At 45.7% G+C, this 27,185-nt stretch overlaps 1 protein-coding gene across 5 annotated transcripts in view; it reads right to left on the reverse strand.

The window, feature by feature from the left end:
• KCNH6 (potassium voltage-gated channel subfamily H member 6) overlaps window positions 1–27,185 on the reverse strand; it is a 410,680-nt gene that overhangs the window by 245,905 nt on the left and 137,590 nt on the right. For all 5 annotated transcript variants that reach the window (XM_075350273.1, XM_075350271.1, XM_075350274.1 and 2 more), the window contains exon 2: window positions 26,758–26,988. In XM_075350273.1, coding sequence (XP_075206388.1) covers window positions 26,758–26,988 — 231 coding nt within the window. The remainder of the gene's footprint in view (window positions 1–26,757; window positions 26,989–27,185) is intronic.

Consider the following 27,185-nt stretch of genomic DNA (forward strand, 5'->3'; position numbering starts at 1 on the left):
AACGTTCATCGCACGCACGTCGTTCATTCCTCATAAATTGAACGTCGGGTTGTTCATCGTACCCGGGGTAGCACACATCGCAGTGTGTGACACCCCGGGAATGATGAACAGATCTTACCTGCGTCCTGCGGCTCCTGGCCCACAATGCGGAAGGAAGGAGGTGGGCGGGATGTTTACGTCCCGCTCATCTCCGCCCCTCCGCTTCTATTGGCCGGCTGCCGCGTGACGTCGATGTGACGCCGAACGTCCCTCCCACTCCAGGAAGTGGACGTTCGCCGCCCACATCGAGGTCGTATGGACGGGTAAGTACGTGTGACGGGGGTTAATCGTTTGTGCGGCACATTCAACAAAATTGAACGTGCCGCACATTCGATGGGGGCGGTTACGATCGCATACGATATCGTATGCGAAATCGTAACATGTAAAGCAGGCTTTAGTCTAATCATACTAAAATGTTTTTACCGGCATGGCATAAAGCGGCACAATTTGCTACATAAAAGAATTAGATCCTTTTCACGTAACTTTTATTAATACATCATTACTGCTTTATTTGTTTCCTTTTCTTGGAATTCAGGTAACATGTAGTTATATGAATTTTTACATTGTAACAGTGATTTGTTATTGTTTCCCAGGCAGTTATATATTTGGTTGTGAAGAATTTGGAGTAATTACTTTGTTCAGATTTATGCTCAAGGATTCTAATAAACAAAAAGTACCAAGAATGCTCCAAAAGAATATAGTGAAAGATTTCATTAACCAGCAGGGTTTTCTTTATATCCTCCCAGATTGAAGTGTGCTGCAGACTAAAGTGTTCACCATTTTAATTGATGGTGAAATTGATTTATATAGAACCATTTATCACATCTGATCGAAGATCCTTGTTCCTCTACAATGTCACATATTTTGCATATCTATTATAGTCAATTCTTTTCAAATGTTATCATATCCATATAATTTTAATTTAAAGATGAAATATCCTACATTTCAGGCTGTAAAGAAAACCAATGAGCCGAATGCTGATGTGTATGGAGGAGTCAGGAAAGCAGATAGTTTTGTATGGCGCTTGAATGAATGTCACGCCGGGGCATACAAACAACGATGGTAGTATAGAATGAAGACTCTGGCGATACGGAGAGTGGAGAAAGGACACTTCCTGCAACACACCTGAGTCTGTACACTATACTCCATAATGTTCCTATATGGGTCCTTCCCATGTCGCCATCACGTACCTAGGCCCTCGGTTGACCTGAACTCACCCTGGCTAGTGAGAAGGCTGGAGAAAACACAAGTCTCAGCACTGCAATAATACAACACAAGGTAAGGGAGATAGTCATAGGGAAAACAGACACAAAAAGGAAAACACTCCAAGCTCCTCTAATGCAGCTAAACACCACATCTGCAATAGTCATGACTCCTCAGCTTTTTCCAGAGACAGGCTCCTTCCATAGTGGACAGCATGGAATTAAAATCTCTAACCGTTGTCAGATGGTAAGACACATGACTTTTTGTATGGAAGGGAAGTGGTTACAAAAAAGCTATACCTGAAGTTAAAGCTAAAACAGACAGCCAGATAGGATAGAGTCCTTAACCCCTACAGCACTAAAAGAAAGTAGATTCATTCAAATATAAGTTGTAGACCTGCGAATAATGAGTTGCGATCTTCTGCTTCAAGACTCACTAGATATCTCCCCAGAGCAGAACACACTCATGACAATGAAGCTACACATATCCAAATGGCCCTTGGCAAAAAAAAAAAGGTTCCCCACCACTGCTATATACAAAGTGATTGTGGTACCTTGACTGAGTGCCATAATGGTAAGTGGTCCTCAATAATCAAATCTTGTTTTTAACACTTATCTTTGTAGCTTAAAGGGTGCTTTACACGCTGCGACTTCGCTAGCGATTGCTAGCGACGTCATGAGTGTTAGCACCCGCCCCCGTCGTTGTTGCGATATGTGGTGATCGCTACCGTAGTGAACATTATCGCTACGGCAGCGTCACACGCACATATCTTTTCTGCGACGTCGCTGAGCCTGCCGAACAATCCCTCCTTCAAGGGGGATGTGTGTTCGGTGTCACAGCGACGTCACAAAACAGCCGTCCAATAGCAGAGGAGGGGCGGAGATGAGCGGCCGGAACATGCCGCCCACCTCCTTCCTTCCGCATTGCCGGTGGACGGAGGTAAGGAGATGATCGTCGCTCCTGTGGTGTCACACATAGCGATGTGTGCTGCCGCAGGAACGATGAACAATATCGCTACGTACGAGACAACGATTTATGGTAAATGAACGACCTCTCATATACCAACAATTTTTGTCTCTTTTGCGATCGTTTAAGGTCGCTCCTGCCTGTCACACGCTGCGATGCCGCTAACGACGCCGGATGTGCGTCACAAACACCGTGACCCCAACGATATATCCTAAGCGATGTCGCAGCGTGTAAATGGCCCTTTAGTTTCTACTTACATGAGACTACACAAGTCTGGTCTTGTAGTCCAAAATACACCAAAAACAGAAATGAGGTGCAATGGCATCCCCAATCTTCTCCAATTAGTTAATAAAGCAGAACGTACTCGGAGCTCTACGGGATCCCACTAAAGTGGCCCAGACAAGCTTTAGTGCAGGGGTCTCAAACATGCAAACTGTGGGCCGCCTGCAGATGCCTAGACCCTGTGACGATTGCAGCTCGATACACTGGGCTACCGCCATCAGCGCTTTCCTTCAGGTGAATATAATTTGCGGCACCGCTCAGAGAAGCACGTCTCTACACATCTTTACTAATGAAAGCTGCTGGCCAATCAGAGGCCAGCAGCTAACATGGGTGTATTCTGATTGGCCGGTGGCTGCCGTTAGTAAAGATGTGAGGAGAGCAGTGGTGCAAATCATTCCCCAGAAAGAAAACGCTGATGGCGGCAGCCGTTTGTACCAGACAGCAATCGTTGCGGGGTCTAAGTGCCTGCATGCTGCAAGAAGCAGGTAAGGAGGACAAGGAGGAATAGAGGAGAGGTGAGATGAATCTTTTTTTTTTATATGTGAACAATGTCATAATGGGATATTACTACAGAGACAATATGGGCACATTACTTCAAGGGGCAATATGGGCACATTACTACAAGGTGACTATATCGGCACATTACTACAGAGGGCAATATGGGCACATTACCACAGAGGACAATATGGGCACATTACCACAGGGGACAATATGGGCACATTACTAAAAAGGGACAATATGGGCACATTACTACAAGGTGACTATATCAGCACATTACTACAGAGGGAAATATGGATACAATACCACAGGGGACAATATGGGCACATTACCACAGAGGACAATATGGGCACATTACCACAGGGGACAATATTGGCACATTACTAAAAAGGGACAATATGGGCACATTACTACAAGGGACAATATGGGTACATTACTACAAGGGGACGATATGGGCACATTACCACAGGGGACAATATGGGCACATTACCACAGGGGACAATATGGGCACATTACCACAGGGGACAATATGGGCACATTGCCACAGGGGACAATATGGGCACATTGCCACTGGGGACAATATGGGCACATTGCTACAAGGGGCAATATGGGCACATTACTACAAGGTGACTATATCGGCACATTACTACAGAGGGCAATATGGGTACATTACCACAGGGGACAATTTGGGCACATTACCACAGGGGACAATATGGGCACAATACCACAGGGGACAATATGGGCACATTACTACAAGGGGCAATATGGGCACATTACTACAAGGGGACGATATGGGCACATTACCACAGGGGACAATTTGGGCACATTACCACAGGGGACAATATGGGCATATTACTACAAGGGGACAATATCGACACATTACCACAGGGGACAATATGGGCACATTACTACAAGGGGACAATATGCGCTTACTACTAAAAGGGGCAGTATGGGCACATTACTACAAAGGGCAGTATGGGCACATTACTACAAAGGGCAATATGGACACATTACTACAAGGGGCAGTATGGGCATATTACTACAGAGGGCAATATTGGCACATTACCACAGGGGACAATATGAGCACATTACCACAGGGGACAATATTGGCACATTACTACAAGGGGCAGTATGTGCACATTACTACAGAGGGCAATATGGGCATGTAACGCCCTGGCCTATCAGGTCGTCACAGAGTATTTTGCAATCTGCCCTTCTGCATGGTATCCACATCCTTCTTGGTTACTGTTTCCTGACCTTTGGTGTTGCTAAGAACCAGCCAATCGAAATCCTAGGAACACTCTGCACCACACCCACCAGACACACCAATGAGTAGCCTGAAGGGAATAGGGCTGCCCACTTGGGGGGTTGGTTAGGGAGGGTAAGGAGTGTCAGGAGCAGTGAGTTGAGTGGTGACTGGTGGAGAGGTCAGGAGCTGGGCTCCTTGCTGATACTAGGTGGCAGACGTTTGTGTGGGCCTGCTAGGAGCTGGAACCCCGGTTGCAGGGGATTGTGACAAGGGGCACAGTACTGCCGAGGAGGGCAGCCGGCGGCCTTGTTCCATCTCCGGGCAGTGGCCAGGGCACGACGGGGTACGTGGACCCTAGGCCGGGAAGTAGCTTCAAGCGTCCTGGTAATTCACCCGACGAGGACGGAGCCTTCAAGATCCGTTCTCCACCCGCTCCAAAATCAGGGTACTAGTGCAACGAGGGGGATAGGACTTTCCAAATATACAGTCCAGAAAATCCCAAGCGTGAACCCTGAGAGCAAGCTCACTCCGTTAGCCATACAGGTGAGCGGGACCCGACTAGTTCTATACTACAGGGGCCAACCAGTAAAGAAGGTGCCAAGGGAAAGGTCACAGGCTAACAAGCAACACCATCGGGCACGGAATCCAGGCGTGCTCCCTCCCAGCTGCAGCGATGCTCAGAATTTCGGTTCACAAGTTGTCGGTGTCAGCGTTATTGGACTGAGTGAGTACGCAGTGACCCTGTCTTCCCCAACGGTATCCACTTACTACCATCACCGAGTCCCAGGGCATTCCCCCTACCCACGGAGGGGTTAAACACCTGGTTGCCATCCCTTCGCCACCAAGCGCTCCTAACAGCAGCGGTGGTACTCTACCTTACCACACACCGTGGGTGGCATCACGAACTCTAAACACACAACCCCCTGTAAATACTCCCCTTTTATTTCGAGTGGCCGTATGACCCCTCCCGGTCCGGAGACCCCTCGAGCTACCGCGGATCTGGATCCGAACAGTTTTGGCTGCTGATGCTGGGGCGGTATAGGCACATTACCACAGGGGACAATATGGGCACATTACTACAAGGGGACAATATGGGCACATTACCATAGGGGACAATATGGGCACATTACTACAAGGGGACAATATGGGCAAATTACCATAGGGGACAATATGGGCACATTACTACAGGATGGGGAAAAGGATGGTACACATTACTACAGGATGGGGAGATGGATGGGACTCATTACTACAGTATGGGGACATTACTAAAAGATGGGGACTAGGATGGAAATATTGCTACAAAATGTTCACCAAAATTACTATAATGGTGGTAATTGTTAAACAATATTACAAGAAAGGGATAAAATGTAAAAAAAATAAAAAATAAAAATAAGTACGAATTTTTTTTCCAATTAAAAAGATTCTTTTATATATAAACTGAAATAAAAAAGTGCACAATTTTTATAATAAACGTGCGAAAAATGTGATCCAAAAGGTGTATGGAAAAAAATATGCGATCACTAAAAATCTCACTGGGTCCAGCAAAAAATGTGGCCCACAAATATTTTTTTTTTCTTTGTGTGGCCCTTATTCTCAGCTGAGTTTGCTTTAGTTTCAAGATTTGGCAGTGTCTCTTGATGTTCATTTTGCTCCAGGTACTTTTTGATTTATTTTATGCTCCACTTTGTGTTTGTGCTGCTACACAGAATCGGGGATCAGACGCTGTGAATCCCTTGCAAATAAGTCTTTACTTCTTTAGATATTCTGCCACATGCAGGGGGCTTTTATGTCCTGATGCAGCAGTTGTTTGTGCTGATGTGACATAACACACTTCTGTGTAGAAATCTTCCATTTGTCACCTACATTGCGTTCTGTGACACATTTATCAATGTGTTAAAGCTGTAATAGTGGCGGAAGCGAGAGCGGAAAATAGGGTGAGTACTCGAGTGATCTATGAAACAACCAGCACATTTCTTTGAAGCCACATTTACATGTGATGTTTTATTATCGGGGGTAAATTCCTCTATCGGGAACATGGTTGTGAGCTTATTAGGAAATGATTGTCAGTATAAATATTAAGCAACATTACTCCAATAAATAATAGGCGACTTTTTCTTTCAAAGCACTAAATGTATCCCAGCAAGATTAATGATAGATCTGTCCTATTCTGCCTTGTGTGGATATATGCACCATATTTGATATATCTAGTTTCAAGATCTGTGTAATGACAACAGAAATGAGAGAATCAATGTGAACTAAAAAAACATTTATGTCCCGAGATCCCTCCAAACCCCAAAGCATAGTATACAGAGTGTCGGTAAGGGGTTAAAAAATAAAATATTATACACCCCTTGTGCCCTCCCACTACAGTTGCCTACTCTCAAGCCCTTCGGTCTTCTGGCGCTGACTCCCTAGACCTCTGGCACATCACACGCTGACTAGGCCGCACACCTAATTGGTGTCTATTCGTGTGCTGCACCCAATGTTACCACGCCATTGATATCTAGTGACGTGTGTCCCAGTCAGCATGGGACATCTCCGAATACTATTAGTCAGCACTGTAAGACTAGAGTGTCACAAGGAGATTTTTGCAAGCATCGCCAACTGTCTTGGTGACATTAGGATTTGTGGAAACTACATATTCTGGCGCTCTCTCTACAAACTACTCTGATGTCTATGATCCGCACAGGGAAACCCAGATGTCGACCCACAGACGTATTAGGCAGGCTAGCAAGAGTTAATCTCTGCTGGGCTTCTTGTTAGTCTCTTTGATCATATGTCATGTTTGCTCCCCTCCTATATATAGTGTGCCCACCCATATCCTGTCCACCACCATTAACTTGAGAACGGCGGAAGCTATAGGCATAAAAGTGGTGTCTAGGTATAGTAAAGTATCCATGCACTACGCAATGAAACCACCTATAGCGCCACCTGGTGGAAATTGGTGGGAATTAGCATTTTTGCATGCAAGGTGTCGATTCGTATTGAATTGATGATACCCTACAATTTCTTAATTCACTTTTTTTCTCCATCTCATTCCGTTTTCGAGATAAAAATGCTAACTCCTTTGTTTTCCACTAGGTGGCGCTATAGGTGATTTCATTGCGTAGCACATGGATACTTTACTATACCTAGACACCACTTCTATGCCTATAACTGCCGCTGTTCTCAAGTTAATGGCGGTGGACAGGATATGGGTGGACACACTGTATGTTGGCTGGCCTATTCCAATTGTGCCAGCTATAGCTGTCCTATACTGGTTTGGGGAGGTGTTGTGATCTAGACTTACTGGTGGTTGTTGTGCATTATTGCTGTGAGCAATGGTGTTAATGTGGCACCACAGTAGCTTCAGTCACCACGGGGTACTGCACCTCATTTAAGGTGCAGTTTTTATCTCGGGTAAGTTGTCGGTTAATCACCAGTGTTTTCACATTCCACCTTACATACAGCTTAGGAGCCTTCTCACTGGGGAGATGGGCTAGGGTAGACAGTGGGGTGGCCATCACGAGGCATGGGACTTTTCCAGTCACTAGGACAACCACCTGGGGGGCGGGCACCACTTGAGGTAGAAGTAGGAGCAACCTTTACACAATCTTCAGTCAAGCCAGGACTACAGTTCTGGCAACACAACACCACTTTCTTCTCTCTTCTTCTTTCACGGGGCTTGCGGCTTGAAATGGAAAGCTCAGCCCGGGTTCCTCACTCCTGGAGGGGCATCTCTTGGAAAGGACATTTTCAAATACTGGAGGCTACCTCTAACTTAACCGTGATTGGCTGGGGCACAGCATGGCGGTGACCGGCACCTCCCGAGCAATCTAAAGACAGTGAGTAAAACACCTGGAACCGCAGCAGCTGACTCAGTCTCTGATTGCCATCGTCGTCGCCCCGCACTTCGGCGCCAACAGCCACTACTCCCCTCATCATCCTCCCCAGGGACTGCTCCACCTGTGGGGTGCAGAACCATCCTTGCTGCTACAAGCATCCGCCTTGGAGGACAGCGACAGCTGCGGCGGCTAATCCCTGGCCGCGTACCGCAGATGGCATCACGAGACAATCATCTCCCTCACCCTCATCCACAACTACCCTCATCCTCTCCATCCCATCCATCCACATCCCTTCCGTGGATACCTCAGGGTCACGAAGCCGGGCAGGCCACCCGTGACATCCCCTGACCCTTCACCAGCTCGGCGACGAGTATCCCCCCAAGCTCCGTGGGGTACTCTATTATCCCATGTTGTCTATTTGTTTTTGCCTTCTTTCTTTTACTTTTCTTCTTATTCCTGTGAGTTTGCAGTGTGCCTGAGGTTTTGTTTCCCCTGTCTGTTTCAATCTATGTTTCCATCACACTCCTGCCCCTACCCTCCCTGGAGGCGTGGTGGAGGTCAGGCTGGGTTACAGATTAGATCTGGTCAGGAGAATAGTAAAGTACAGGACTCCGACGTCTCCACCTTCAGGGGTAATCCGGAGGTCAGGGATAGCCTAGGGTCCCCTAGCATGAGGGACAATAAAGGAGTCTCTGTCCCTCGCTATTCTGCAGTCACATCGTGACATAGAGGGAGTGAACAGAGGACCAGGCGGAGAGCTGCAGCAGCAGGACAGGTGACGGGCGAAGTGTATATGATATATTAATAGTTTTTAATCCCTTATCAGCCCCAAAAAGTAAAGCAAATCAAATTACAAAAAAATATTGGATTCTGGGAAATCTGATTCTTTTATGAAATCATAACAAATTCAATTTGCTCATCTCAAAGTGACAACTTTATGAACAGACCAGGAGACATTTTCTGTGCTGATTATTATTATCAAGACCCGGTCTGGAAGAGAAAATATAATCCAGTCCTACTAAAATCCTCTGGTTTGTTGAGGAAACCCAGCTTCCCCAGTGTACGTTCTCATCCAGAAGATTTAGATCCTCTCCAGTACTTTTCTTGGTGGGGGCTTACAATAAACTCTGATTAAAGGGGCTGTTCAATTTTGTGGACAGTTTTTTATTCCATGTAATTGGGACTTAAAATTATATTTACAATTGGGTTTCACAAAAAGTCTTGCACCATTTGCCTTCTGTGTGGTCCTGTCTATTACTGACTGTAGAAAAAGTTAACTAAAGGCCGCTTTACATGTTACGATATATCTAATGATATGTCGTCGGGGTCACTTCGTTAGTGACGCACATCCGGCCTTGTTTGACATAACACAAATGAGCGACTGTGAACGAGCAAAAATAACCACCGTATCGTTGCTCGTTGACACGTCTCTCATTTTCAAAAAAATCGAACGTCCTTCTGTGCTCCAGTTGTTCATCGTTCGCAAGGCAGCAAACGTCGCTCCGTGTGACACCCCGAGAACGATGAACTGCAGCTTACCTGCGGCCGCCGGCAATGCGGAAGGAAGGAGGTGGCCGGGATGTTTACGTCCCGCTCATCTCCGCCCCTCCGCTTCTATTGGGCGGCCGCTGTGTGACGTCGCTGTAACGCCGATCATCCCTCCCCCTTCAGGAAGTGGATGTTCGCCGCCCACAGCGAGGTCGTTTGGAAGGTAAGTACGTGTGACGGGGGTTTACGACTTTGTGCGACACGGGCAACAAATTGCCCGTATCGCACAAACGATGGGGGCGGGTGCGATCGCACACGCGATCACACATGAAATCGACGCGTGTAAAGCAGCCTTAAGAATCCATCAGTGACATTGTTCTGAAGTTCTTATGGGAGAGTTTGCAGATCTTTTATCTGCTTTTTCTGAGCTCCTTTAAGTTTCCTTATGACCACAGACCAAATTAAAGTTGAATGTGAAGGGAAACAAAGTGTCTGTAGAACCAAAACAGTACAATTTGTTTTATTTAAACCCAATTGCAAAGATTACTTTTAGCTCCAATTTCATGCATTTAAAGGGAATCTGTCACCACTTTGACCTTTTTTACACTGTTAATATGGGCAGACAGGTTATGGAATCCTAAAAAAAAGTCATACCTGTCTGCCTCATATCAGATGCCTTGTTGTTGAAATATCATCTTTTATCACTTTATGTAAATGAGCTCTTCCAGGCTATGGGGCGGATGCTGCCTGGAAGATAACTCCGCCTCCGGAGCTTATTTTAAATAAAAGGAGTGTTACCAGTGTAATGTCACTCTCTGCTCTTCTGCTCTCACTGTAGAGCTGTATGTGATTATAACTGACACATCTGCAGGTTCCTCTCATCTTCGGCCTCCATCTCACAGGCAAGCAGTGTTGCAAAATTGTTGCAATGAAGCTGAGCTCAGAAAGCTGCAAAAAATGTGTTTGCAAGAAGACAAATTTAATTTCTCCCGTTTTGTGTCAGCTACTTGTCTCACACTGGTAACGAGCCTTCGATATAAAATAATCTCTGGATGTGGAGTTATCTTCCAGGCAGCATCCACCCCATAGCCTGGAAGAGCTCATTTACATAAAGTGATAATAGATGATTTATCCACAACAAGGCATCTGATATCAGACATAAAGGTAAGACTATTGTCAGCATTCTATAACCTGTATGCGTAAGTGTAAAAAGGTCAAAGTGGTGACAGAATCCCTTTAAGTAAAAAAAAATTTACCCAAAGGTGCACAACCCCTTTAAGTATTGCAGGTAATTAAACAAGTTACCTCCTTTGATTTGATGCCACAAAGTGAACAACCTCTATATCTGTTCCTATGCTTTGTTTCTGTAAGGAAATAAGCACAGGTGTTGTAATAATGAAGAGTGGGTGTAAATAAAGAGGAGTGTTGACATAGTGGCCATCAGGGTACCGGCCAGATGGTGTAGAGGTGGCAGAGATGAAAACACAATTAGGTTATCAGGTAAATGGAGAAAGTACCTAACAGTCATATATATACAGTGTTGGCCAAAAGTATTGGCACCCCTGCAATTCTGTCAGAGAATACTCAGTTTCTTCCTGAAAATGATTGCAATCATAAATTGTTTGGTATTATTATCTTCATTTAATTTGTCTTCAATGAAAAAAAAAAAATTGTCATAAAGCCAAATTCGATATAATTCCACACCAAACATAAAAAAGGGTATTGGCACTGTTTGAAAAATCATGTGATGCTTCTCTAATTTGTGTAATTAACAGCACCTGTAACTTACCTGTGGCACCTAACAGGTGTTGGCAATAACTAAATCACACTTTCAGCCAGTTGACATGGATTAAAGTTGACTCAACCTCTGTCCTATGTCCTTGTGTGTACCACATTGAGCATGGAGAAAAGAAAGAAGACCAAAGAACTGTCTGAGGACTTGAGAATCCAAATTGTGAGGAAGCATGAGCAATGTCAAGGCTACAAGTCCATCTCCAAAGACCTGAAAGTTCCTGTCTATGGTGCGCAGTGTCATCAAGAAGTTTAAAGCCCATGGCACTGTGGCTAACCTCCCTAGATGTGGAAGGAAAAGAAAATTTGAAAAGAGATTTCAACGCAAGATTGTGCGGATGGTGGATAAAGAACCTCGACTAACATCCAAACAAGTTCAAGCTGCCCTGCAGTCCGAGGGTACAACAGTGTCAACCCGTACTATCCGTCGGCGTCTGAATGAAAAGGGACTGTATGGTAGGATACCCAGGAAGACCCCACTTCTTACCCCGAGACATAAAAAAGCCAGACTGGAGTTTCCCAAAACTTACCTGAGAAAGCCTAAAACGTTTTGGAAGAATGTTCTCTGGTCAGATGAGACAAAAGTAGAGCTTTTTGGGAAAAGCCATCAACAGAGTTTACAGGGAAAAAAAAAGAGGCATTCAAAGAAAAGAACACAGTCCCTACAGTCAAACATGGCAGAGGTTCCCTGATGTTTTGGGGTTGCTTTGCTGCCTCTGGCACTGAATTGCTTGACCGTGTGCATGGCATTATGAAGTCTGAAGACTACCAACAAATTTTGCAGCATAATGTAGGGCCCAGCGTGAGAAAGCTGGGTCTCCCTCAGAAGTCATGGGTCTTCCAGCAGGACAATGACCCAAAACACACTTCAAAAAGCACTAGAAAATGGTTTAAGAGAAAGCACTGGAGACTACTAAAGTGGCCAGCAATGAGCCCAGACCTGAATCCCATAGAACACCTGTGGAGAGATCTCAAAATGGCAGTTTGGAGAAGGCACCCTTCAAATCTCAGGGATCTGGAGCAGTTTGCCAAAGAAGAATGGTCTAAAATTCCAGCAGAGCATTGTAAGAAACTCATTGATGGTTACCGGAAGCGGTTGTTCGCAGTTATTTTGGCTAAAGGTTGTGCAACCAAGTAGTAGTTTCAGGCGGGCTTTGCACACTACGACATCGCAGGTGCGATGTCGGTGGGGTCAAATTGAAAATGACGTACTTCCGGCATCGCATGCGACATCGTAGTGTGTAAAGGCTCGATGATACGATTAACGAGCGCAAAAGCGTCGTAATCGTATCATCGGTGCAGCGTCGGTGTAATCCATAATTACGCTGACGCGACGGTCCGATGTTGTTCCTCGCTCCTGTGGCAGCACACATCGCTGTGTGTGAAGCCGCAGGAGCGAGGAACATCTCCTACCGACGTCACCGCGGCTTCCATAGAATATGCAGAAGGAAGGAGGTGGGCGGGATGTTTACATCCCACTCATCTCCGCCCCTCCGCTCCGATTGGCCGCCTGCCGTGTGACGTCGCAGTGACGCCGCACGACCCGCCCCCTTAATAAGGAGGCGAGTCGCCGGCCAGAGCGACGGTCGCAGGGCAGGTGAGTGCATGTGATAGTAATTTTCGCTACGCCAGCTTTCACACGATATTGTACCTGCGACGGGGTCGGGGACTATCTCGTGCGATATCGCAGCATCAGCTTGCAATGTCGCAACGTGCAAAGCCCGCCTAAGGGTGCCAATACTTTTGTCTGGCCCATTTTTGGAGTTATGTGTGAAATCATCAATGATTTGATTTTTGTTTCATTCTCTTTTGTGTTTTTTCATTGCAAGCAAAATAAATGAAGATAATAATACCAAAGAATTTGTGATTGCAATCATTTTCAGGAAGAAACTGAGTATTCTTTGACAGAATTGCAGGGGTGCCAATACTTTTGGCCAGCACTGTATTGAGTCCGGCCATGCTTATAATGATTTCTACTAAAATGTTAAAATTTCACTATATTAGTACATTACAATTTGGATCAATAGCAGTAGTTTGTTAATAATGCTTTTCTTCCCCAAGTATCAAACCCACATCATATTATAATGATCGCTGAATATCAGCACAATCTAACAATGCACAATGGGGTGTCCAACTTTGGTGACATTTTTGTTTTTATTTCAACGCATTTAAATTTAAAAATCATTTTTGTATTTGGGTTTCTTCTAAAATGTTGCACCATTTGCCTTCTAAATCCTCTATGCTGGCTTTAGAAGGAGCAAAATGAGAATCCTTCAGTGAGCTCATTCTCACGATATGACAGGGGAGTTTTTAACTCTTTTGTCTTTTTTTTACTTCCTCTTAAATTTTTATGTCCACAGACCACATCAAAGCTGAATGTGCAAAGAAACAAAGAGCCTGTAAAACCAAAACAAAACTAAATTTGTATTGAAACCCAATTTCTGACAACCTTTGGGAAAAATACAAGAAATGCTTTAAAAAAGGCCAGTGACTGATGGCAGCGTTCACATGTGGTAGACAGGACTTTACCTCTTTAACCCTTTAAGCATATCATCCGCAGCAGTTTAACCTGTTAGATACCGTGAGTTACAGCACTTAAGTAGTTACACAGAGGCTAAACCTTTCTCATGCTCCCAAGATACAATTAATAAGTAACACTTATTTTTTATTTTAAAGTATTACTTGTACTTTCCCCCAATGTTGGCACATTCTGGACAAACCCCTTAAAGGAGATTATCCACCGTAAGTGACTTTTTTTTAAACTTTAAAATGCACTTATTTGGGGTCAAGAATCACTATGTTTCCTTGCATATTCAACTTTGATGTGGTCATAAATAGTGATTAGCGAACCCGGACTGTAAAAGTCCGGATTCGTGCAGTTTCAAAAGTATCCGGGAGCCGGTCGCAGGCTGGAGTTCTCAGGGAACTCCGGTTAATTATCTGGATCCAGCAACTTGGGAAATAAAAAAAAATAAAGGAAAAATAAAAATAAAGCAAGCGCACTATACTTACCGAGTCTCCAAAGTGGCTGTAACTGCTCCCGGGCTACTCACTCTTCTTTCAGGCTGCTCTTTTACCTTCATGCATATTCACTGCTTCTCCCGCCCACCAGCAGTTCTGGAATTTGTGATTGGTTGCAGTCAGACGCACCCCAGCCTGTTGGACAGCGCAACATACTGCTTGCAATCACAGACTCTGTCTGCGGGTCACTATAGATTGGAGTAAACATAAATAAAGAAAAAATTGTTGTAGGGTCCCAATATATTATTATACCCAGCACAGGTAAAGCATATGGCTACAGGCTGCAGCCCACAGATGTGCGCTTATCTTGGCTGTGTATCAAAATAAGAGGAACGGCAGGTGGCGTGTGGTCCCCTCCCAATTTTGATACTCAGCCATGATAAAGATGACAGCTGGGAGCTGGTATTCTCAGGCTGAGGAGACCCATGCTTATTGGGTCCACCCAGCCTAAAAATAGCAGCCTGCAGCTACATAAGATTGTTGCATCAATTAGATTCGACAATCCCAGAACTTTACTCAGCTTATCCCAACCCTATGCCAATTTTTTTTTAATTTATTTTTACACCAATCTACAATGACCTGCAGACAGCGTCTGTGATTGCAAGCAGTTTGACACTCTGTCACAGAGCCTGGGGGCGTGTCTGACTGCACCCAACAGCAGACGCCAGGACTGCTAGGGGAAGCAGTAAATATGCATGAACTTAAATGAGCGGCCCCAGAAGAAGAGTGGGCAGCCCAATAGCAGTTACAGCCATGCCGGAGACTCTGTAAGTATAGTGCGCTTTCTCTAATCCCCCTATCCCTTTGACCACCAATTTTAAGCTCCAGATTCTGGTTCCTATAGAGTTATCTGGGGACCGGCATCCGGCCAGATATCTGAGATCAATTCCGGACTGGAACCGATAATGTTTTTTAAAATCCAGTTACACCAGTCGATCCCAGATATCTGCGAGTCTTCCCATCATTAAACAAAAGAAATTGGTCCTAGCTCAAGCCATTTCTGATAGGGACATGTGTTAGCTGTATAATACATCTAGTACCTGCCTTCTATTGAGCATACTAAGTTCCTGAGCCTGTTCCATACATCTGCTCCTTGCAACCGCCATACAGTGGGTGAAGGTGTTAAGGCGCCTGTATAATTCAATATCTGTCAGCTGATTGCTCCTCTAACCAATAGTGATGAGCGAGTACTAAAAAGCTCGGGTGCTCGAAGCTCGGGCCGAGCCTCCCAAGATACTCGTGTACTCGGGCCGAGCAACGAGCCCAATGTTATCCTATGGGAGACCCGAGTATTTTTGTGAAATGACCCCCCGGCAGCATGGAGAAACCCTAAAAATGGCACAAAAGTCTCAGAAGAGTGCTCAAATGACATGGCAACAGCATGGGGAAGACCCCTTGAAGCATTTATCACTCAAAAGTCACAGCTGTGAACAATTTTGTCCGCGTTTCACGCCATTTTTACGGACTCACCAGAAAACCTTCCAAAATGACCCCAAAATGATTTTTCATGGCAGAAATGTTAAGGGCACATACCCAATAGTGAGATAGAGCTGGTGTATGTTACTTTTTGAGATTAATACATGAAAGATTTTACGTGAAAACATTGTGTGGCACTCCGATGTCCCTGAGAAGAGACGTACATGAAGGCCTCTTGAGTCTAATGTGCCCATTTTGAGGAAGTGAGTCTTTGTAGTATTTTCCTTTGCCAGGGCAGTCCAAAATTGTGAGGTTCACCAATGCCCCTGCATAGAGACGTGCATGAGGGCCTGTAAACCTGAAGTGCCCATTGTAAGGAAGTGGGTGTATTATAGTATAGCCCTTTGGCAGGGCAGCCAAAAATTGAGAGGCTCCACATTGTCCCTGGATAGAGACGTGCATGAGGGCCTGTAAACTTGAAGTGCCCATTGTAAGGAAGTGGGTGTATTATAGTATAGCCCTTTGGCAGGGCAGCCAAAAATTGGGAGGCTCCACGTTGTCCCTGGGTAGAGACGTGCATGAGGGCCTGTAAACTTGAAGTGCCCATTGTAAGGAAGTGGGTCTATTGTAGTATAGCCCTTTGGCAGGGCAGCCAAAAATTGAGAGGCTCCACATTGTCCCTGGATAGAGACGTGCATGAGGGCCTGTAAACTTGAAGTGCCCATTGTAAGGAAGTGGGTCTATTGTAGTATAGCCCTTTGGCAGGGCAGCCAAAAATTGAGAGGCTCCACATTGTCCCTGGATAGAGACGTGCATGAGGGCCTGTAAACTTGAAGTGCCCATTGTAAGGAAGTGGGTGTATTATAGTATAGCCCTTTGGCAGGGCAGCCAAAAATTGAGAGGCTCCACATTGTCCCTGGATAGAGACGTGCATGAGGGCCTGTAAACTTGAAGTGCCCATTGTAAGGAAGTGGGTGTATTATAGTATAGCCCTTTGGCAGGGCAGCCAAAAATTGGGAGGCTCCACGTTGTCCCTGGGTAGAGACGTGCATGAGGGCCTGTAAACTTGAAGTGCCCATTGTAAGGAAGTGGGTGTATTATAGTATAGCCCTTTGGCAGGGCAGCCAAAAATTGGGAGGCTCCACGTTGTCCCTGGGTAGAGACGTGCATGAGGGCCTGTAAACTTGAAGTGCCCATTGTAAGGAAGTGGGTGTATTATAGTATAGCCCTTTGGCAGGGCAGCCAAAAATTGGGAGGCTCCACGTTGTCCCTGGGTAGAGACGTGCATGAGGGCCTGTAAACTTGAAGTGCCCATTGTAAGGAAGTGGGTCTATTGTAGTATAGCCCTTTGGCAGGGCAGCCAAAAATTGAGAGGCTCCACATTGTCCCTGGATAGAGACGTGCATGAGGGCCTGTAAACTTGAAGTGCCCATTGTAAGGAAGTGGGTCTATTGTAGTATAGCCCTTTGGCAGGGCAGCCAAAAATTGAGAGGCTCCACATTGTCCCTGGATAGAGACGTGCATGAGGGCCTGTAAACTTGAAGTGCCCATTGTAAGGAAGAGGGTGTATTATAGTATAGCCCTTTGGCAGGGCAGCCAAAAATTGAGAGGCTCCACATTGTCCCTGGATAGAGACGTGCATGAGGGCCTGTAAACTTGAAGTGCCCATTGTAAGGAAGTGGGTGTATTATAGTATAGCCCTTTGGCAGGGCAGCCAAAAATTGGGAGGCTCCACGTTGTCCCTGGGTAGAGACGTGCATGAGGGCCTGTAAACTTGAAGTGCCCATTGTAAGGAAGTGGGTGTATTATAGTATAGCCCTTTGGCAGGGCAGCCAAAAATTGGGAGGCTCCACGTTGTCCCTGGATAGAGACGTGCATGAGGGCCTCAAAACATTAAGTGTCCATTGTCAGGAAGTGGGTGTATTATAGTATAGCCCTTAGGCAGGGCAGCCAAAAATTGGGAGGCTCCACGTTGTCCCTGGGTAGAGACGTGCATGAGGGCCTCAAAACATTGTTCCCATTGCAAAGGAGCGGGTCTCCTGTCGTTGTAATGTCCATTCTGCAAAGAATGGGCGAAAAAATTTACCACTGGGGGTCTACCTGAAACAAAGGCCTAAGTATTGCAATTTGTAACGGTCATCATGGTGGCGCATGAGGAGAAGGAGGAGCAGTCCAGCGATTATCCAAAGTCCAGAACTGTGTACCCATGGGTGAGTGGAGGTACATGGCAAACTTTAAATTCCGCTCTCATTTGCTGGTGGTGTGGTGAAGTCTGGCCCAATCCAACCCTTGTTCATCTTGATCAGAGTCAGCCTGTCAGCATTTTCAGTTGACAGGCGGGTGCGTTTATCTGTAATGATTCCACCTGCGGCACTAAAAACACGCTCTGACAAAACGCTAGCGGCAGGGCAGGCCAGGACTTCCAAGGCGTAGAGAGCCAATTCATGCCACGTGTCCAGCTTGGATACCCAATAATTGTAAGGCACAGAGGAATGTCGGAGTACAGTTGTTCGATCTGCAAGGTACTCCTTCAGCATCTGGGCAAACTTAGGATTTCTTGTGGCACTACCCCGCACCTCAGGGGCTGTGGTACGTGAGGGGCTGAGAAAACTGTCCCACATCTTAAAGACTGTTCCCCTACCTCTGGCGGATTGGACTTGTGCCTCTCTCGGCTGTACGCCTCGGTTGTCCACTGATTCCTGACCTATGCCGCTAGCGTTTTGTGAGGGGAGTGCTTTGCCTACTTCCGTGACTATGGCCTTCCGGAACTGCTGCATTTTGGTTGACCTCTCCTCCACGGGAATAAGAGACAAAAAGTTCTCCTTGTAGCGTGGGTCTAACAGTGTTACCAACCAGTAATGATTGTCGGCCAAGATGTTCTTAACGCGAGGGTCACGAGACAGGCAGCTTACCATAAAGTCAGCCATGTGCGCCAGACTCTTAACAGCCAGGACTTCAGTAGCCTGACCAACAAGATGACTGAACATGCTGTCCTCTTCCTCCTCCTCCTCCTCCTCATCTACCCTGTCCTCTGGCCAGCCACGCTGAACCGAGGATATGACTGGTGTGCATGTCATATCCTCAATTTGGCCGGAGAGTTGCTCCATGTCTTCATCCTCCTCCTCGTCATAGTCCTCCACTGCACGTTGTGATGAGACGAGGCTGGGCTGTGTGTTATCACCCACACCCACTACTGTTTCTTGCTGCAACTCATCGCGCTCCGCCTGCAATGCATCATGTTTGTTTTTCAGCAGAGACCGTTTTAGAAGGCAGAGTAGCGGTATGGTGACGCTAATAATGGCGTCATCACCACTCACCATCTTGGTGGAGTCCTCAAAGTTTTGGAGGATGGTACATAGGTCTGACATCCATCTCCACTCCTCAGGTGTTATGTGTGGAGTTTGACCCATTTCCCGACGGCTTAGGTGATGCAGGTACTCAACAACTGCCCTCTTCTGCTCACATATCCTGACCAACATGTGCAGAGTTGAATTCCAACGCGTGGGGACATCACACACCAGTCTGTGAGCCGGAAGATGCAAACGGCGCTGAAAGCCGGCAAGGCCGGCTGAAGCAGTAGGTGACTTTCGAAAATGTGCAGACAGGCGGCGAACTTTTACCAGCAGATCAGACAGCTCTGGGTATGACTTTATAAACCGCTGAACCACGAGGTTGAGCACATGGGCCACGCATGGAACATGTGTCAGCTGGCCTCGCCTCAAAGCCGCCACCAGGTTCCGGCCATTGTCACACACGACCTTTCCTGGCTTTAGGTTCAGAGGTGTGAGCCAGTGATCTGCCTGCTGTTTCAGAGCTGTCCACACCTCTTCTGCATTGTGGGGTTTGTCACCGATGCAGATTAGCTTCAGCACAGCCTGTTGCCGCTTCGCCGAGGCAGTGCTGCAGTGCTTCCAGCTTGGGACTGGTGTGGAGGGTACAGTGGATGAGGATGCGCAGGAGGAGGAGGAGGCTGAAGAGCATGACATTCCTGAGCTGTAGAGTGTGGGTGAAACACTGACTGAGGTAGGGCCTGCAAACCTTGGTGTGGGAAGGACGTGTTCCATCCCTCGCTCAGACTGGGTCCCAGCTTCCACAATATTAACCCAGTGTGCCGTCAACGAGATGTAGCGGCCTTGCCCACAAGCACTTGTCCACGTGTCTGTGGTTAGGTGGACCTTGGGTGAAACAGCGTTGTTCAGGGCACGTGTGATGTTTTGTGACACGTGGTTATGCAACGCGGGGACGGCACACCGGGAGAAATAGTGGCGGCTGGGGACCGAGTAACGTGGGACAGCTGCCGCCATCAGGTCGCGGAATGCTTCTGTCTCCACCAGCCTAAAAGGCAACATTTCCAGCGCAAGCAGTCGCGAAATGTTAGCATTTAGAACTGTGGCATGTGGGGTGTTGGCAGTGTATTTGCGCCTGCGTTCAAAGGTTTGCTGAATGGATAACTGAACGCTGCGCTGGGACAAGGACGTGCTTGATGATGGTGTTCTTTCTGCGTAGGCAACTGCAGGTGCAGGAGTGGAGGAGGCTTGTTCGCAGGCAGCATGGACAGGGGATTGGCTCGCATGCACAACCAGCGAAGACGTAGCAGTGACATCAGCAAGCACTGCTCCTCGACTCTGTTGTACTTCCCACAAAGTCGGGTGCTTGGCTGACATGTGCCTGATCATGCTGGTGGTGGTCAGGCTGCTAGTTTTGGTACCCCTGCTGATGCTGGCACGGCAGGTGTTGCAAATGGCCTTTTTAGAATCATCTGGAGCCAACTTAAAAAACTGCCAGACTCGGGAAGACCTAACATTTGTACAGGCACCTTGTGTCGTCGTGTTGTTCCGGGGAACGGTTGCCTGACTTCTGCCTGGGGCCACCACCCTGCTTCTTACTGCCTGTTGTGATGCTACGCCTCCCTCCCCCTGTGCACTGCTGTCCTCGCTCTGCATATCCTCCTGCCAGGTTGGGTCAGTTACTGGATCATCCACCACGTCGTCTTCCTCTTCCGCACCCTGCTCCTCCTCCTGACTTCCTGACAATTGTGTCTCATCATCGTCCACCACTTGTTGAGACACGTTGCCAACTTCGTGAGAACGTGGCTGCTCAAATATTTGGCCATCTGTACAGACGATCTCCTCATGACCCACTTCAATATGAGCTGGCGAGAGGCCAGAATGTGTGAATGGAAACGTGAACAGCTCTTCCGAGTGTCCAAGTGTGGGATCATTAATGTCCGAGGAGGACGTGTTCTTAGCCTGGTGGTAGGAAGGAGGATCAGGTTCAGAAATGTGCGGTGCAGTATCACGGCTACTGACACTTGACCGTGTGGAAGACAGAGTGTTTGTGGTGGTGCCAATCTGACTGGAAGCATTATCTGCTATCCAACTAACAACCTGTTGACACTGGTCTTGGTTCAAGAGCGGTGTACTGCTGCGGTCCCCAAGAATTTGGGACAGGACGTGCAAGCGACTAGATGTGGCCCTTTATTGTGGCGAAATTAGAGCTTGCCCACGACCTCGGCCTCTGCCTGCACCACCATCACGTCCACCTCCTTGTTCCTTGCCAATGCCCTTGCGCATTTTGCAATGCTGTGCTGACGTGTATTCACTACTTGTGCGTTATATCAAAGTTTGTGGAAATTGCACACAAGTGCACCTGTACGCTGCCACCGACAGGCACACACGTGCGGTTTTAAAAACCAAGCACGGACGCACTAAGAACCTAACAGGTTTTTTTGGGGAGCGACAATTACAGACAAGTCAGACACTATCTGGACTGTTTTAGACTGTATACACCAGCCCCAGATATGATGAAGGCTGGTATACGGTCACCACTAGGAATGGCTATATATACCCTGCCTGCCTGCCTGCCTGTATACTGGTACAATAGTCCTGACAAGGACTCTTCTGGTCACTAGCCTGTATTCAGACCTGGCTATACCCTGCCTGTATATAGCAACAATAGTCCTGAGAAGGACTCTGCTACTGTACTCCGACCTGGCTATACCCTGCCTGCCTGTATACAACTAGAATAGTCCTGAGAAGACTTTTGGTCACACTGTTTGCAGCCCTGCAACTGAAAAAGCTATAAAGGGCCGCAAAGCTTTCCCTGAATCAGCGACACTCTCCCTGCACTGACTGTCTGGATAGCTGTGAGCAGAGCACAGCGCGCCGGCCGGTATAAAGGCTCGGTCACGCTGTGCAGGCCGGCCAATCACTGCAATTCCACAACTAACAGGGCTGTGGCATTGCAGTGGTCTGCCAGCCAATCCCTGCATGAGGGCTGGCTCTCAAAAGAGCGCCAACATGCAGAAATGAAGACCACGAGTACAGCACGAGTATCGCGAGATTACTCGGTCCCCGCCGAGTAGACCGAGTACAGTGATACTCGTGCGAGTACCGAGTAGTAACAAGCATGCTCGCTCATCACTACTAACCAACTCTCGCCTGATTATATACATGATATAGTAGGCTGATCCTACCTGGGGGTTTTGTGCCAAATTTCTCCTACAATGTTGTCAGTTCCCTCCCACATTCTACATAAAAGAGGAAAGACGTTCTCTGGCCATGAACCTCCAGCCCTTATAATCCACGGGTGGCGGACACAGACAGAAGAGGGCCCATGTGCACGAACAATATATGGGCCCTTTGTGGTCCAATAGCTCATCATAATGCACAAGTTTTACTGCTTTGGAGGTAGAAATGCAGTCCCTAACCTATTGGGGCCCTGTGCGGCTGCACAGGCCGCACCAATGATATGTCCGCCACTGTTATAATCTATACATGGATGCAATGTATAGGGGTTGTGATTCTAAAGCAAGAAAACTATATCAAGTCATTTCCTAATATCCTTTTCCTTGGTGGACGCTGATTTATTTATGGCATGTAGTAATATATACAAGGCACTCCTGAATTTAGTAAATTGATGATTTTTAATTTTTTCATACTCAGTATAGTCAAGTCAAGACGTTGCGGCCCAAACATGGCCTTCATCAGTAACTAGCACCTGAGATGGAGGCAGTATTTGGAATGCTAGCAGATATGTGACTGGGATCTGCAGCCTGTTATTTCTGCCATGGGCAGTTGTAGTAATGCTATTAAGAGTCTCTGTGGTTTTCAGCCTGTCATTAGCAGTATCCACTGCTGTGCTTTATAGCATTACTACAACTGCCCATGGCAGAAATAACAGGCTGCAGATCCCAGTCACATATCTGCTAGCATTCCAAATACTGCCTCCATCTCAAGTGCTAGTTACTGATGAAGGCCATGTTTGGGCCGCAACGTCTTGACTTGACTATACTGAGTATGAAAAAATAAAAAATCATCAATTTACTAAATTCAGGAGTGCCTTGTATATATTACTACTGTATATGGTCTGGAAACCTACCTGAGCACCCTGGTAACTAGAAATTCGGTAGAAGTGCCTTATCCTTTTGAACTAATTATTTATGGCATGTGACTCCAAAATATGGCTGCTACACAATTTCCCAATATCTGGTGAGACTGATAAAATGAAGTAAAAAGTGTCACGTTGGCGTCCTCTTTACACCGTATATTTCCACCCATCAGAGTAAGTTTCTAGATATATTCTGGGATAGACGTCTCACGGGAGTTGTGTTAAATACAGGCACGACTTTGGCATGACGAGCTAGTCTTTAAATATCATGTGTGATCACCCGGATCCGGCTTTCAGTGTAAAAATATATATAATGTGCGACATTTATGAGCAAAATGTATTGAGGGAAATCTAGAATAAAACTGTGAAGGTTGCAGTATAGACAGTTATTGTAGATCTATTTCTCTCAGAAGTGACAAATTTCGGATGTCACCTCCCGAGAGGTGACGTTTATCACAACTATGTAAGAGTCATGTACGTCCATCTCTTTTGCTTCTTTTATTCTGGGTCCTAATTTAGAAAGCACAATTAATGTGACTTTCTCTTTGACTGCCCTATATAGTAAGCCGCACTGACTGCCTGGGCATTAATATGTCCCCATATCCAGTCACACACAGAAGCCTCCCTTGGGCTGCATTAACAGGCCATCCCCACTGCCGTAATGTTCCTCCTGATGTTCTAATATGATGAGACCAGCAAGAGCGGCTTGTGTCTGTGAGAGTCCCTGTGGTACGGGTCAAAAGGACCACTTAATGTTCGAGTCACTGATTAAAATGGCTTTTTATGGGAAGGCCTGTGCACATACTAACTGGAGATAAAATAGGTCATTGGCTTCAAAAGCAGTCAGGAATCTCTGCCCTACAGAAGATGTAGTCATGTGTGATCGATTTATACAGTCCAGGCTGATATGTTTTACTTAAACTTACTCATCGTTGCAAATTAATAGAACAGTAGGATACTAAGAAATTACATCCAACATCCAATCCAAACAAATAATTGTGTGTGTATATATATATATATATATATATATATATATATATAGTACAGACCAAACGTTTGGACACACCTTCTCATTCAAAGAGTTTTCTTTATTTTCATGACCCTGAAAATTGTAGATTCACATTGAAGGCATCAAAACTATGAATTGACACATGTGGACTGAAATACTTAACAAAACAGTGTGAAACAACTGAAAATATGTCTTATATTCTAGGTTCTTCAATGTAGCCACCTTTTGCTTTGATTACTACTTTGCACACTCTTGGCATTCTCTTGATGAGCTTCAAGAGGTAGTCACCAGAAATTGTCTTCCAACAGTCTTGTACAAGTTCCCAGAGATGCTTAGCACTTGTTGGCCCTTTTGCCTTGACTCTGCGGTCCAGCTCACCCCAAACCATCTCGATTGGGTTCAGGTCTGGTGACTCTGGAGACCAGGTCATCTGGCATAGCACCCCATCACTCTCCTTCTTAGTCAAATAGCCCTTACACAGCCTGGAGGTGTGTTTGGGGTCATTGTCCTGTTGAAAAATAAATGATGGTCCAACTAAACGCAAACCGGATGGAATAGCATGCCGCTGCAAGATGCTGTGGTAGCCATGCTGGTTCAGTATGCCTTCAATTTTGAATAAATCCCCAACAGTGTCACAAACAAAGCACCCCTACACCATCACAGCTCTTCCTCCATGCTTCACGGTGGGAACCAGGCATGTAGAGTCTATCTGTTCACCTTTTCTGCATTGCACAAAGACACGGTGATTGGATCCAAAGATCTCAAATTTGGACTCATCAGACCAAAGCACAGATTTCCACTAGTCTAATGTCCATTCCTTGTGTTCTTAGGCCCAAACAAGTCTCTTCTGCTTGTTGCCTTTCCTTAGCAGTGGTTTCCTAGCAGCTATTTTACCATAAAGGCATGCTGCACAAAGTCTCCTCTTAACAGTTGTTCTAAAGATGTGTCTGCTGCTAGAACTCTGTGTGGCATTGACCTGGTCTCTAATCTGAGCTGCTGTTAACCTGCGATTTCTGAGACTGGTGACTCTGATAAACGTATCCTCCGCAGCAGAGGTGACTCTTGGTCTTCCTTTCCTGGGGCGGTCCTCATGTGAGCCAGTTTCTTTGTAGCGTTTGATGGTTTTTGCCACTGCACTTGGGGGACACTTTCAAAGTTTTCCCAATTTTTCGCACTGACTGACCTTCATTTCTTAAAGAAATGATAGCGACTCATTTTTCTTTACTTAGCTGATTTTTTCTTGCCATAATACAAATTATTCAGTAGGACTGTCAGCTTTGTATCCACCAGACTTCTGCACAACACAACTGATGGTCCCAACCCCATTTATAAGGCAAGAAATCCCACTTATTAAACCTGACAGGGCACACCTGTGAAGTGAAAACCATTTCCGGTGACTACCTCTTGAAGCTCATCAAGAGAATGCCAAGAGTGTGTAAAGCAGTAATCAAAGCAAAAGGTGGGAACTTTGAAGAACCTAGAATATAAGACATATTTTCAGCTGTTTCAAACTTGTTTTTGTTAGGTGTTTCATTCCACGTGTTAATTCATAGTTTTGATGCCTTCAATGTGAATCTACAATTTTTAGAGTCATGAAAATAAAGAAAACTCTTTGAATGAGAAGGTGTGTCCAAACATTTTGTCTGTACTAATATATATATATACATATATATATATATATATATATATATATATATAATATATATTTTCATACTATAGTACAAACATTCATAAAGTGATTTTCTCATAAAAGGATAGCGGTATATCTCAGCAGCTTCATTGTACAGAATGTTTTCTAAGAGACAATGCTTTCTCCAAAGTTCTGTACTGGGCACTATCTACCCTATATAGCCTTCATCCATGATAATTATTTTTGTTATCCTCTTCACGACCTCCCGAGTTTTTGTTTTTTTTCGTTATTTCCTCACCTTCTTTTAAAAGCCATAACTTTTTTATTTTTCCATCCACATAGTCATAGGAGGGCTTGTTTTTTTGAAGGATGAGTTCTTAAATCAGCCATCATGTACGGCGAATGATGTGAACTTGGCATTTGAGCGGGCATCAAAGGCAAGGACACAATTTTTTACATACCAGTACGTCAAAGGTCGTGAAGGGAATAAACCCAATCTGTCACAAGATTTCGCAATATAAAGAATATTAGATAGACCTCTTAGATCTGATGAGGCTGGTTTACTTACCAAGATAACTCAGGTTAGACTGGCTACATAATACTTTATGAAGGTTTACACTCAATTTCCTAGTCTGATTTACATTTCCTCAGTATCCCTCCTCCCTGTTGAGATGTCACACTGCTCAGTATAAGCTGCAGCTGTCAGTCAGGCTGGGTGGGCAGAGACTGAATTCACTTCAGCTTATCAACTCTTTCATTCTAAATCTGGGCCCATAAAATGCTTATCTTAATATCAGGATTTTAATACTGTTCTGACATGGATTTTCTAAGCTAGCCACAACAGGACTAAAAGATCTCTTTGATAGAGAAATCTGGTGACAGACACACTTTAAGAGATGCAGTAAATAAAGAGTTTGCTGTATCCAGTGTCTTATGTATATGGTTTTCTTACCTTCCTTCCTGTAGTATAAGATTTCCAACTTTCGCTCTTCAGATCCAAGTAGGGCCTGAGTAAGTTGTGTAATGCTGTTGTGGGTGGTTTCTGGGCCCGTTAGAAAGTCACAAGTACAAGGTCTCTGCATCACCTCCACCCTGGAATAGCCAAACATGTCACAAAAACCATCATTGCAGTAGATTATAGCACAGTTGTCCATCTGGGCATTGGCTATCAGGAACTTTCGACCTGCAGAAAAAGAGACAAAATATATTATCTAATGATACTGCATTCTCCATCTATATAAAAGTAACATATATTTAGGTTATTACAACATTTCTTACAAAAGTACCAAAAAGCTGCACATTAGCACTCATAGGAGCTATAGGGGCCATTATTAAAACTGGCCGTTCCTAAAACAAAATTTGCAATGAAAGGCAAAGTGC

The sequence above is a fragment of the Anomaloglossus baeobatrachus genome, chromosome 5 (genome assembly GCF_048569485.1).
Source record: "Anomaloglossus baeobatrachus isolate aAnoBae1 chromosome 5, aAnoBae1.hap1, whole genome shotgun sequence".
In the NCBI taxonomy this organism is placed as follows: domain Eukaryota; kingdom Metazoa; phylum Chordata; class Amphibia; order Anura; family Aromobatidae; genus Anomaloglossus; species Anomaloglossus baeobatrachus.